Source organism: Anopheles stephensi, chromosome 3 (assembly GCF_013141755.1).
Source record: "Anopheles stephensi strain Indian chromosome 3, UCI_ANSTEP_V1.0, whole genome shotgun sequence".
NCBI classification, from domain to species: Eukaryota; Metazoa; Arthropoda; class Insecta; order Diptera; family Culicidae; genus Anopheles; species Anopheles stephensi.
This window is the reverse complement of record NC_050203.1, coordinates 18,569,888-18,583,166: the sequence shown is the minus strand read 5'-3', so window position 1 is coordinate 18,583,166 and position 13,279 is coordinate 18,569,888. Positions and strand designations below refer to the sequence as shown.

Here is a 13,279-nt window from a genome sequence, read left to right as displayed (position 1 = left end):
TGAGGAATTCGACTTTTTGGCAATGTCATACCGTCTGAAGATTAGCAGAGACGACAGCGAAATGCAATTCGCTGCATACGGACGAAGACGTCGAGTCATCAACTTGACACTCACAATCCGGGAAGAGATCGTCCACCGGGAAGAGAGCTGGGCGAACCAAGCGGGGCGCCAAGATCCGTTTCGTTGCGAAGTGTCACACGTCGACGGGATGACCATAAAATGAGCGATTTAACGAGCAACCGTCCGAGGGAAGGATGGACCTCTTGCTAGCGTCTGATGTCTGTTGTCCCCATCGGGCTATAAATTACCGCCGCTGTCTAAAGAGACACCGGTAACGTCTTATTCTTCTCGGCACTTACCTCTGTGCTGCGCGAAGGTACCGTTCCAAGTGGTGGACGTTTTGCCCGGCCGAAGCGGAAACGATGAGGACGCCGTGATGTAGCCACGTGGATCATCCATGAGCACACTGTAATCGCGCGGATTCGCAGCTCCCGCCGGAGCCACGGACGATGAAGTTGCTGAAGACGGTTCGGGCGTAACATTCGCGCCAACGGCCAACGATGCCTCATTGTTCGGTCCGGGTTCGCCCAGCAAAGTCGGTACTGCTGCATGGTCCGGCCCGTACTGGGAGCTGTTCGTACCGACCGTCGGCAAATGACTCACGACCCCATCCAGCACGGCCTGGCTGGTGTTGAACTCCTTGAACCGTCGGTAGAACTCAACGTCCACCGCGTCCACGTGCACGTGCGAGCGCTTGCGCGGTGCCTTCCCGAGCCGGGACGCGTTCAGGTGGTTGCGCAGATACTGGCGCATCGCCGCCAGTGTCAGATTGTACAGATCGGGTACGTGCCGGTTCGCGTCCCCGGGCTCCTGCTGCTCCGTACTGCCCGGACCGGTGTCAGCTGGTCGCCGGTGGCCATGTTGCTGATGCTTCCGGTCGTGTGGTTGATGGAGCAGCGTCACGGAGGCTACACCTGCTGGATGGGTCGAGGAACCGACGAACGTGGAGAATGCCGGCAGTGCTGCCGTGCCGTGTTGATCGCCGCCGGATGCGTAGTGTTTCTGTGCCGCCGATGGCACCGCTAGGGAACACGCCGACGAGAGCAGTGAAGTCAGCAGCATTAGTATGAGCCCGTACGCTCGGCTGGCCCCCGCGGCACCACTGGACACATTCTGGGGGGCCACTGCGACGACCGGTGTTCACCGTTGGGGTGACCCACTGCCACCACAGCTACCCGCTGCAGCCACGATGCACCTCACCATAGCGCACACACGCCCACCCGGAAATGGCACACACCAGACACACTCACACACGCGCACACACGGACGTCACTTGCACTGGGCTGTGCGATAACACGGTGCTTACTGTTAGCCGTTTTGCAATGCACTTATCACTTGTCAACCGTGCTCTATAAATTTCTACACTCGATTTGTTTTATTTTCGTTATCGCTTTTCTTGATTCACGATCCACAAACACCTTTCCGGACACTTTCCGCTTAACTTTAGACTTGTTTTGCTGATTTTAAATAGCTTCGTTTGTATTGATTTTCACTTCAAGCACTTTCAAACTGAAAATAGAAAGAAAAATGTAAATAAATTAGATTTTCAGTTTACAAGTACAGTTCTAGGAAATATGCCATATAAATGGATTTTATTAAATAAACGTAATTTTTTCCTAACATCTTGCAATCAATAATTTCTGTTCCCAAGATAAAGCTTTTAAATCACTAAACAGAATTTTCCAAATAGAAATTAGAATATTGCAAACCCATTAGCAAACATTGCATTCATGTAATGGAATATTTGGTTCAGTGAGAGGAACTATCATCTGATGATTGGCTTACATGAACACGCTTCATGAACTTCAATTCGAGCATTAGTGCAAAAAGTAGTAGGAAAAGTTTAAGTAAATTCCATTCCATTAATTTACTGCTGATTGCAAAATTACATAGCAGCATTGCATACATCCCCTCACCGTATGCAATATTCCATTATATGCTTGAGAATATTCTAAACGGACTCGTTAGCATCAACTATTCATTAGAAACATTCTCCTGATTCTAAAACTCTGTTGTGTGGATTGAAATTCAGTAAATGAATATTCAATCCTGTTGGTTTGAATGTGCGATAATCAATAATTAAAAATGAGTTTCAATGAATACGTATTCCGTTAATATTGTGAGTGAATAATATTATCGATTTCCAGGCCGCTCTTAATTAATAGGAGAAAACTTTCGCTTTCTAGAAGACAAACAGTGCTTTGATAGGCCTTATCGATGAGAATATGCAATCTAAAACAATTTAAACAGAAAACTTCAAGCAATTCAACAAAAATCACGAATAATGGTGATGAAGTGACGAAGACTACTATTTGAAAATTGTCAAAAAACTTAGCATAGTCCTCGATGTAAGAAGCAAACCCCGATATCGGCGCGTAAACTAATTATAGGGTAATGACTAACGCATTAAATCCATCATGGAAACATAAAAGGCAAGTAGCTAATAGATCTTATTTTTAACACGTACTCAACGTTCAGCAGCAAGTCTACAGCACCAACCCAAAACAACAACCCCGCAAACTTAAACTGACAGGCCTCCAAAGCAGACTCTGAGCAACCGTTTCCGATCCACCTGTGCACGAATTATGCAATCGTGTCGACCACCGCCTGGGCAAGCCGCCAGCCCATCGGATGGATTCCAAACATCTTCCATCCGAGTGACTTTACTGTCCCATCCTCGGCCCGCCATCCGAAACCATCCAACCACCGACCAACGTGGTGCTGTGCTGGGTGTCCCCACACGAGCTGTGCTACACTCCACCGACAGATTCACCACCGTTCGATCAGTTTCAATTATAGCACCGTCGTTGGAGACGTTGTCCTGTCCTGTCGCCCGGCGCAGATACCGTGCAGCTAAAATACCACACATGTACACGTTTGATTTACTACCAACTTAGTGGTCATCGCGAAAAATATGCTTCCTGCGCGTATCAACTATCCGTTCTACTACGCCCGAGTGCCATGTGCCCGTGTCTGTCGCTCTACATCATAATCATCGTACCGGTGGACATGGTAGGGTGGGAAAAAAACATTTCACCACCCCCCCCCCCCCCTTCCCAACCTCCTCCTCCTGAGAGGGGTGTCAGAGGTCGGTGGAAGGGAATGGGGGAACCGACAAGAAAATATATTTATATTTAGCTCTCATTTTTCTCTGAGTGATGACATTTGCAGGATTTGCGTTTGAGTTTCTTTTTTTTTCCTTCTTCTTCTTCTTCTGCAACGTGACGGCAAGTATCGCACGGGAGAGATCCCGTGGAGGGACGACCCCATTCCCTAGGATCTAGGTGAAACGTGTGAAGCGAATGGTCTGTAAAAAAAACTAGCCCCCCCTCGAGCAGAGAAGGTTGTAAAACGGTGAAGCAATTCCGAACCGGATACATATTTATGACTTGACTTCACTGCCTAGCCGGTAGTAGACAGAGTCGCGAGTGTCCTGAGAACGAAGGAAGGTAAGGAAAACACGGAAAGACCGCCAAGCTTCTCACCGGCTAAATGTCGAAATTGATTGAGATCCCGGCGTCCGCTTTCCTTCACAAGCGCACACAGAATTTTCATCATCAATTTCTGGTCATCATCGGGTTTTTTTTTTTTGTGCTGTTGATGTTACCTTTTAGACCTAACAACACACGCTAATGGTTCTCGTCGCCTCGTGTAGAAACTTTTCATCCGAGAACGAACCCCAACCGGCCAGGATCGGCGGAGGGTGAGTTTGGGTGAGCCGACCGTCTGACAGATGATTTTGCGTTACCACCCTAGTCCTCCTTGCCCCCCATCACCTACTTCCCCTCGCAGACGTGGTGGGGAAGGGAGGGCTTGGCAAGAGGGTAGAGAGACTCGGCCACTATCACTGACTGGTGAATCCCGTCAAAACAAACCGTACGGCGCATGTGCCCAACCGGATGGGGGGACCATACGAGACCTGACCTGTAATGGATGTGGCAGCGAGTCGGGGAGGAGTGGGTTGGAAAAACAAGAACGAGGGGGGGGGGCAAGGAAAAGCGTACAGAAGAAAAAAACGCCCCGATATGCAGGAAAGGAACAAAACAAATTCTCAGCGTCTCGTCGATCTCACATCGATATCGTCTCTCACCGATGGCCGTCTCACGGTGAGGAGCTGTCAAGTGAACCTCGAGTGAGATGAGAGTCCCTTCAACTCACCGCGACCGTGAGCAATCCCCCAGACCACCCGGACCAACATCATCATTTCAGCCGCGCGACTGCGACTCTGTCGGGGCGGTGATCTGTCGGTATTTTCGCGCTGTCGCCACGGTTTCTGGGTGAAAATAATATCGGAGAGAATTTTTGCAGCGGATCCTACCCGTTGAGGGAAAAGTTGGGTTCTTTAAATAGAACGGAGACGGAGGTATTTCGGCTGGTCTGCCCGCAAACGATGTGGCGCACTCGCCATCAAAGCCAATATGGCGGGAACGGTGAACACTGTTGTGGAAGTGAAGAAGGAAGTACAAAAAAAATGCTGTCCCCAAAGTTGTCCCTTTTATCTACGCCCGCGTGGCGATGGCCATTAGCCTCCAGGCACACCAATTGACACACTATCGAATATATGGGGCGAGTAGCACTACCGAGAGCACCTACCGCGTGGACGTTGGGAACGTGTTGTCCGGAACTAAAACTAGATAGTACACAGTTGTTCACATTCCTTCAGGTTTCCTTCGGGGGAACCTCAGACCACTGGATGTACCACTAACTGCTCGGACGTGTTCGGCGTTCAGTTTCACTGATATACCAAACGATATTACTCATTCACCTACAATTGCTGGAAGAGGCCACGGTGAAATTGAAGTACACGCGAGAGACCGGATTCTCGCTGCTTTGCTCACGCCACTAGCACACACACGCGTTATGGGCCACGAACTCGTTGCAAATGCAAATCGTGACCCGCTAGCACGGATACGGGATACAATCACACACACATACACACAGACACTCAAAAACGCTTACTTTGCTCGCACGCGCGCAACTGGTGCAAGTGCATCCATCCACTATTTTGCATATGAAATTGCGAATTATTGCACCCGGCGTATGGCGGCCGCGCCAGTTTTTTTTCACCGTACGCACTCTTGACGTTTACTACACACTGGCCGACGGAAGCAAAGGCGTGTGTATATGTGTGTCGGGCGGAACTGGGTAGCTTGCATCGGAACCTTTTTTGCGCGCAACACACACTCTCACACACACACACACACACCGAGCGGGCCGTGCTTGGTTGCGCACTTTTCGGCCGGCTTTCACGAGACTCACGAGGTCTAATAATAAATCCCGCACGGATACGGAGCGCGGGTGCACAGGCACGGGCACAAATTACGACGATGGCGACGGCGGTTCCGACACCAAAATGGCCCCCGCTGGCGCTCGGCAAACCGTCAACGGGCGACGGAAACACTTCCAGCAAGCCATGACATTTGAACGCACACACGCACTTCGACAAATCAATCACACCGAATGGGACACCGGCAGGCCTCTGTTTGACTTCCCGTTGCTGGGCACGGACGGCAGACGGACGAAACAGCACAACACTCGGGGAGGGCAAAAATCGTAGCGCAGCGCGGGAGCCACCGTGAAACAACTAGCGATTGAAAATGCGTTTGACAGCTACGAATCGCTCACCAAAACACGCGGACAATCTGTAGCACGCTGAGATCGCGCTCATCTCACCACTCACAGAGCTGAGTTGTGGTGCGAGAAGTGCAGCATCTCTTTCTATGTTTGCTTTTCACTTTCTTCGACGCTCCCGCTCTCTCTCTCTCTCTCTCTCTTGCACCGTCTACTAGAAGCGTGGTAAGAACGACGGCGAATGTGTGTTGTGGCGTTGGATGTGTCCTCGCGCTACCGTTAGCTTCGCACTACTGACATCTTCTAGTCGGCGAGCGCTCTCGCGGAACCGTCGCGTTGGTAGCGCCAATTTTATTACGCGCCGTGTGTTGATGTTTATTTTTATTTATTTGGCTCATTAATATTTCACCTCGCGGACGGCAGATGCGCTCTATGTGTGTGTTTGTGTGTGTGCGGCGTGCGATCGTTCACCAATGGACAGGACGCGGTGGAGGCTCCTGGTCGCTCGTAGGCTGTATGGCAGTTTTAAATCAGCCAGCATGTTTGGAGGGTTCTATCTTTCCTACTAAGAATGGGGGGACATTGCATGTGAAACATTTTAGACTAGATAGTGTAGCAGTGCGTAGGAAAACGGTGAAAGAGTGAGGATCGTTCATGAGCAGCAATGACTATTCCCATAACTGTCTCACCCGTCTCCAGGCGTTGACTCTCACGGTGATACTGCGAATCCGGATGCTCTCAGCGAATAATCTGTGATTTTCCGTTTGCAGACTAAATCACAGGGTTCGTTAGACTGGCGGGTGCGTGTATGTTTTTTAAAACTGAATTCTTTTTTTATTTTAATAAATTTTTAATAAATAATTTTATAAAAAAAATTAAATTTAGCTTTGAGTGATGTTATGAATTTCAGTATCTATTTATGAACATCAATTATAAGCTAAAAATCACGTCCTTGATGCATTTTTATAAAAAAAAGCATTGTTATGCCTATAAAAATAAATTAAAACTTATCTTCAATTATCAAAAAATACAGAGAAAAATGTAAATCGCACACGTATGAAATATAATACAAAAACACTAGACAAACTTTTGTAGATTTTACCAACTTTTTAAGTTTTCAAGGTTTAAGAATATTATTTAAATCACCGTTTTAAATTTAGTGACTTAATTTAGGGATTTAGGGCTGTCGAAGCTTCAAAGGTTTTGTTCAACTTATAGAGTCATATTGTTAAGATTTCTTAAAAATTCAAAAAATACTTTTAGCATTCGCTTTGACCTGATTCGACCGACGACGACGGATATTCTAGGATCTAATTAAATGGTAAAATATAGTTTTGCATACCTTCAGGCGCTCACCAGTAGCTACCAAGAAAGAGCTGGTCTGAAATCAACATTTATCAGACCAAAATTTTAAATTGAGACAGTTTACCCAACCTTAGGCTGTACAATTTCTGATCAATGCTAACTTATCTGCTACCAAAAGCAAAACCAAAAAACCAATTTCCCTTCATAGGTTTGTGAACAATTAGAGCAAATTAACAATCTCACAATAAGATCAAGAATCAAATGGCTAGAGCTGGTTAAACACACAACCACTGAAACGTATCTAATATGGCGCCCAACTTCAATCAACCTTTGCTCGGCTGCACCAAAAAGATGTTTTCTAACATATCAAACCATAATACAGAATACCGAGTCAAAACATACCAGTCATCAGTGTGGTTGCAAGTGGTGATCAGTAAATTGAATCTCTCGCAAACCAACCAATCTAGTCTATCTTCACAATCGCCGCCCAGAGCCTGGCAAACTTCCGACAAACATTCAGCCGTCCCAGTCTGTTTGATGTGGAATAATTACACCCAGCAAACATTTCCCACCGGAAAAGCGAAGAGATAGAGCGAACCACCACCGGCCCAAACCGGCACACAAAATGCAAAACCACGTTTTGCAAAAGACGACTCGACCGACCTAGTCATTGATGCTCGGAGCCAAAACCGCAAAATGCCCGCCGGAACCGAAACCGCAGCAGGCTGTCTCGGTCTGTGCAGATCCGCTTTTTCGATTGTGTCTACCGAAAGCACTGGGGCGGTCTTGAATGAGGCAGGTGGTTGCATGGGGAGGGTGGATGAAATTGATTATTGCCAGCTCGTGACAGGCACCGATGAGAGCTGGCACGAGCGTCAGTGGCTGGCTGGCATAGGCGGTGGGCAAAACGAGGTCCCGGGAGACGGGGAGACAACCACGTCGGCCTGGGAGGCGGTTGACGTTCGAGGCATGTCTAGTCGATGTCTAGACGTCGAGATACTCTACACTGCTACGCTCGCTGCCTACGCCCAGTCCGCTCCAGCGCTCCAGCTTCAGACTGCAGCTTGACATTGCGTCTATCCGGCCGCCATTACGGACGCCGTACGTCTTCTCCCTCTCCGAAGCCTACGCCCGGGCAAGGCGTCGTCTCCTGTCGTGTGTCCCGGTGGAGATTCCTACATTCCCAACGGTATCTCTGCATCGGCTGGTGCATGCAGCGATGGTGAGCCGGGTGAGTCCTCGGCTGGGCTTGTTTACATGACGAGTACGGAAAAGCGCTCGAGCGTACCGGTGAATGAAGTCGCGTTCAGTCATTTCCGCAGGTTCAAGACCTAAGCTCCCGGGACTCGTTTGAGACCCAGTCTACAATGCTCGGAGCTTGCACACAGGCACATCTGCCAGCTTCGAATTCGTGTCAGACATTTGCAACTTCAAACCTTCCCGTGTACGTGTGCGTCTGATGGTACGGAGTTGTCCGCTTTTTTCGTTGGGCTGGAACTCTTGCACCGCAAGCTTTTGGAGACTTTCCAAAACCACCGAAACGCTGCCCAGGCGAGACACATAAAATATGGCCATTGTCGTGGAAAGCTATCAGGAATATTGCTCACACAGCACATTCGTTCGCACTCGCACACACGCAACCATACCGGGGTGAGCTGACAAATTGCGTGGGGTTTACCGGTTTCGCATGCTCCGCAGTAGACGGCTTGACGCCACTCGGGCCCAAATTTTGGGCTACCCTACGACGAACCATTATTATTGTTTGTTATTGTCTCCGTCTGGTGCGTAGTATCGGAATTGTAAAGTTGGCCCACGCGTATGCAAGACGCGTACTCAGCACCCCGCCACGAGTCCGTTCCGAGAACGTGAAGCCATTGCGATGAGTGCGAGTTACAATGGGGCTCACCGGAAGGTGACGTGAAGGGTGGTAAAATATTTTCACGACACACAAAGTTCAACCCATTCATCGTGCTTGCGTTTGCGTTGGAAGGAATCGTGTGAGTGTGTGTGTGTGTTTTTGCATCGCTTTTCCATGGGCGACTAATGGAGCAATTCATCGTGCGAACGATTCGTGAAATGCTTTATGGGCGACGGTTTACACCTAGGCAATGCATTATGATGATTGAGAGCTGGTGCGTGCCTCAACGGAAAAGGCATTTAATATTGTCTTAAAAATATTGGGAATAACCTGTCAAATATAATTATTTTTAACCTTTCAAGATTAAATAAAAGTGAACAATAATTTATCAATTGTTAATTTTTTTCAATAAGAAACACCAATTTCAATCAACTTTGTGATGAAAACCACGAAGCTGTATTGTAGATTGCATAACTTTAGAGAGTGGTGTATTGCATATTGCATACCTGCCCGAAGCGTAACTACGGTGTGTTAGTATTGCATACCATCAGGCGTAACTATTCAAATTTTGTGGTGAGTAAAACAACCATGGTGTAACTGTTTGTTACTGTTAACTTCACCTAACGAAATATAGTTAAAGAACGAAAACTCTTACTAAAAGTATGAAAAGAAAGTCTTATTATTTTATTAAACTATTTTTCCATGAATTTAATACATGTTCATAGCCCAACAAACCATTGAAGTGTAGCGTCTACTGAAAAAATAAATTTTAACTGTTCTATCCTTTCATTTTCTTCCTTTTATATCAATAGTTCTCTAATCTATCATATTCTTATATGTTTTCACTGCAAAACAAACATTATGCTTAAACTACAAACTACACCATAACAAAGTCAAAGTGGCTAGAAAGTCTTTAACACAATTAGTGCTTCAATTTTCCATTGTGTCCATCCAACCCAACCCCACCAGCGAATGATCACTATTTATTATTCCGAAATTGAATAGAACGATACGATTTGGGTACCGTAACACCACCGTGACGTGGAACAGGTAGCTAACGCTAACGTCCGAGAGCCGAGACTGTAACAACATTTAGGCTGCAAAATTGAAAAGTCTCCCACGTGTCGCCATGGACCCGTTCATCATTTTCACGTCTGCATCGAGCCACGACGCCGGCCAACAGCTCCACAATCAACTCGAAATTTACATAATCACAATAATCGCTCGTTGTAATCCCTGGCCAGCGTTGGCCTGGCCGGGTCTGGTCGGATCGCACTAGCAGCTAACGACGTCGGCTAACGAAAACAGTTCAGGGCTTCGGGTCGAAAGTTAATTTCCTTCGCTTCAATACCATCACGGACACATAATCGCATCCCGACATCCCGACAAACACACACACACCTGCAGCTGGTGGTCCATGCCAGGAGAATTTGATTAAAACAATCCATTAGCTGCCGTTACTCGCTTAAAATTCCCGGCATGTTTGCACCGTTTGCCAGACGTGTTACGTGTTGCCCCAATCAGCGTCCCCCCGGTTTCTGGGACCTTCGCGCGAGCTCGCAGGTGCATTCGGTGCTGGATAGTGTTGGATTCGAAACCGGCTGACAACTCATCCCTTAAGGATAAGCCCAACAGCACACACACACACACACAGCCCCTGGTGAGGTGTGGATCCTTGCAGACGGGATAAGCTCGGCGGGAGTCCTGCCCGACAATCGCTCAGATTCGGGCATCCAATGGTCTGGCGCTGATTTTCCTTACCTAGCTCGTCCACAGTGCCCGGGCTTTTCCAATTGTCTTCAGCTTGACTCGTTCGTCAGCAAACGCTACCTGCCAGACGGCTGGCAAGTCTAGTCACGATAAATTTCCATCCTCGTGTCCCACCACGACGTCCTGCTCTCTTCTACGTTTTCCCAGTCCCGGCGCCCAAGACAATCAAACACTGCGAGATAAACAAACGTCATACCGACCGTTCCGGGGGGGGAAGCAAAAGCTTTTCCAATTTTCCTATTCAACAGATGTTTTGTTTGATTATTGGATCAGGCCCCGTTCGGTTCGCTTCAGTGATTGAAAATCACGTGTGCAGACGAGCCGTCGGCAGCAATGGCCGTGATACGTGATACACAAAAACACACTGGTTCATACCGGGCAACTTCATTGCAATGCTCTCTCTCTCTCTCTTTCACTTTCTCTTGGTCTCAATAGAATTTTCATCCCAAGGGACGAAGAAAATGATTTTTGCATATTAAAAACCCTCCCACCGGGGGACTGTTGGCTTATCCTACGAAATACGAAACGAATGGTGCTGTACCTAATTTGGCAATGATTGACAATGTTTTCTTCAGCCGATCCATCGGGAAACGGTATTGGGGTATGAAAGGGCACAACAAAAGGGCCAACAAGAAAAACAATCATTCCTTCGTGCGATTGCGGATCTCGCCACCGAGGTTTTTTTCCGGGCACGCTTGTACGCTCAATCAAGCTAATGGGAAAAGTAGCAGCCCCATAAGCAACTGGACTGACTGGTGTTGGGCAGATTGAATATAAATAAAATCTCCTTCCTTGCTTCGCCTTTAGGCCAACGCTTTCCGGCAAAGGGTCAACTGCAAGGGAAAAAGGGGAAAGGTTTGTTTGCTTTGGATCCTTCCCATTTTTCGGAACGGGGCCTGAGGTTTTAAAACTTTATCCCAGGTTTGGGCCAGCAAGATTGATGTTTTGTTAGGATACATCATTGGTCTTGGCAAATTAAAATGCAGTTTTCATTTCATTTGCATCCGCTGGAGGTTTGAGAGTCTCTGGAGAGTTTTCCTGAAGAAGTTTTGGGCAAAGGAAGTGAATTATTATTACTCAAATTATGAAGAACTTCATTCGGCTGATCTAGCAGAGTTTATAAGAGCTTTCCTTGGATTGGAGCCTTCCGGGAGCTTTAGGGAAATATCCTAAGTTTAGCTCTTATCTTTTTGTTCTACTGCTCAGCTCAAAACGCTCTCATAACGAAGCAGAAAAGAATATAGCTCAGAATATCCAAACATCCTAAAAATATCAATTAATTAACCTTACAGATGGAGGTGAAATTGTACCCCAAAGCCTCTCCAACGCGCGATATCAGTCAAAACATTAGCCCCGAAAAGCATAACCACATGGTGCGCCTTTTATTGTGGTCGTAATCTTTCGCCGAGCTTAATGGGCATACCGATTTACGCTGTTGCCGTCGCTGACATCGTCTCGCGAGAAGCTGGTTGGCATCCACCAGCCACGACCTTGAACTGTCTGCTAAATATGCAATTAAGAAGATCAACCGCCCTTTTCTGCTTGCATTCCCTCAACGTCAGAAAGAGAGAGAGAGAGAGAGAGAGAGAGAGAGAGAGTCGTTCAGTAACCCCTTTTTCCGAGGCATCACAACCATTCGCAGCATCATCGCCAGTTCGCCAAAACTTTCTTCCAGCTGTTCTTTCGGTATGGTCTTGTGTATCCTCTTGCGCTCCGCCGATACCCATTCGGTGCCAACGGACTCTATTTATTTCTCATTTTTTTACGCCAACTAGAATGAAGCTCATTCCGCGCCGTATTATTTATTTACCTTCTGCCCGGTGGAGCCGGCAGCTGGAATCGGATGGAATCGTTCGTTCGTTTCGGAGGTTCGGTGGTTGCGCTTTTCTTCGCCAGGCCATAGCAATCGGAGGACATTTACATCATTACGCCGTAGAGCGTATATAAATTGCAACATTATACACTGAGCGCCGTACTGTGCCTCATGGAACACCGTACCGTCCAGGATCAGCAAACGACGAGCAACCGAAGCGGTAACGGCCCTTCTCCTTGGCGATGGTTTGTCTGGGAGGTTTCTCATCAAATCATCGTTCACGGTTCGTCGCAGTTTGTCGAAACCTTGGGAACACTTGGGTACTGGTTCTCGCCCCTGTTCTGCTACTACGGAGCTACAAGCTAACAAGCACTCCAAACCACCACTTGATGTTCGATCGATTTCCTGCTCATACTTTTTCGGCAATGGCAGGTGAAATCGATTCGCGCGCTGGATGAATGCTCTGAAGGATGGTCAAAAAGTGACAGTGGTTATCTCAGGTGAGGTTTGGACATTGATACGTTCTTATTGACAGGCTGTCGGTGAATGTGTCGGTGATTGCGGGTCTTTCGTTTGATACAATCTTTAGAATGTTTTCTCAACCGAGCACACCTGGGATAAGGTGCCCAGGTGCGGAGGAGAAAATGGTTCCAAACTAAAGTGAAAGATGAACTATTTGTGAGCTAGTCTTAAGCAAAACGACCAGGCCTTTCTGTGTGCATAAAAAATAAAGATTTATCCTAAAATAAATAACCTAGCTCGTAGGGATTAAAATGTCATATGATCAAAATTTAGGCTTAGATAACGAGCCCTCTCTTCTTCACTATGGAGCGGATCTGAGGAAACTTCTCCACTAGAAACATCTGTCACGAAGGATAAAGCTGGGCAGCAGTTCGAGAGAA

The 13,279-nt window shown here is 47.4% G+C and overlaps 1 protein-coding gene across 1 annotated transcript in view; it reads right to left on the bottom strand.

Moving 5' to 3' along the window:
- Window positions 1-5,879, bottom strand: part of LOC118510150 (serine-rich adhesin for platelets-like) — a 137,343-nt gene extending 131,464 nt beyond the window's left edge. Inside the window, exons 1-2 of the mRNA XM_036051654.1 lie at window positions 4,654-5,879; window positions 360-1,569 (exon numbers count right to left, since the gene is read on the bottom strand). Coding sequence (XP_035907547.1) covers window positions 360-1,122 — 763 coding nt within the window. The 5' untranslated portion in view covers window positions 1,123-1,569; window positions 4,654-5,879. The remainder of the gene's footprint in view (window positions 1-359; window positions 1,570-4,653) is intronic.
- Window positions 5,880-13,279: the final 7,400 nt, after the last annotated feature.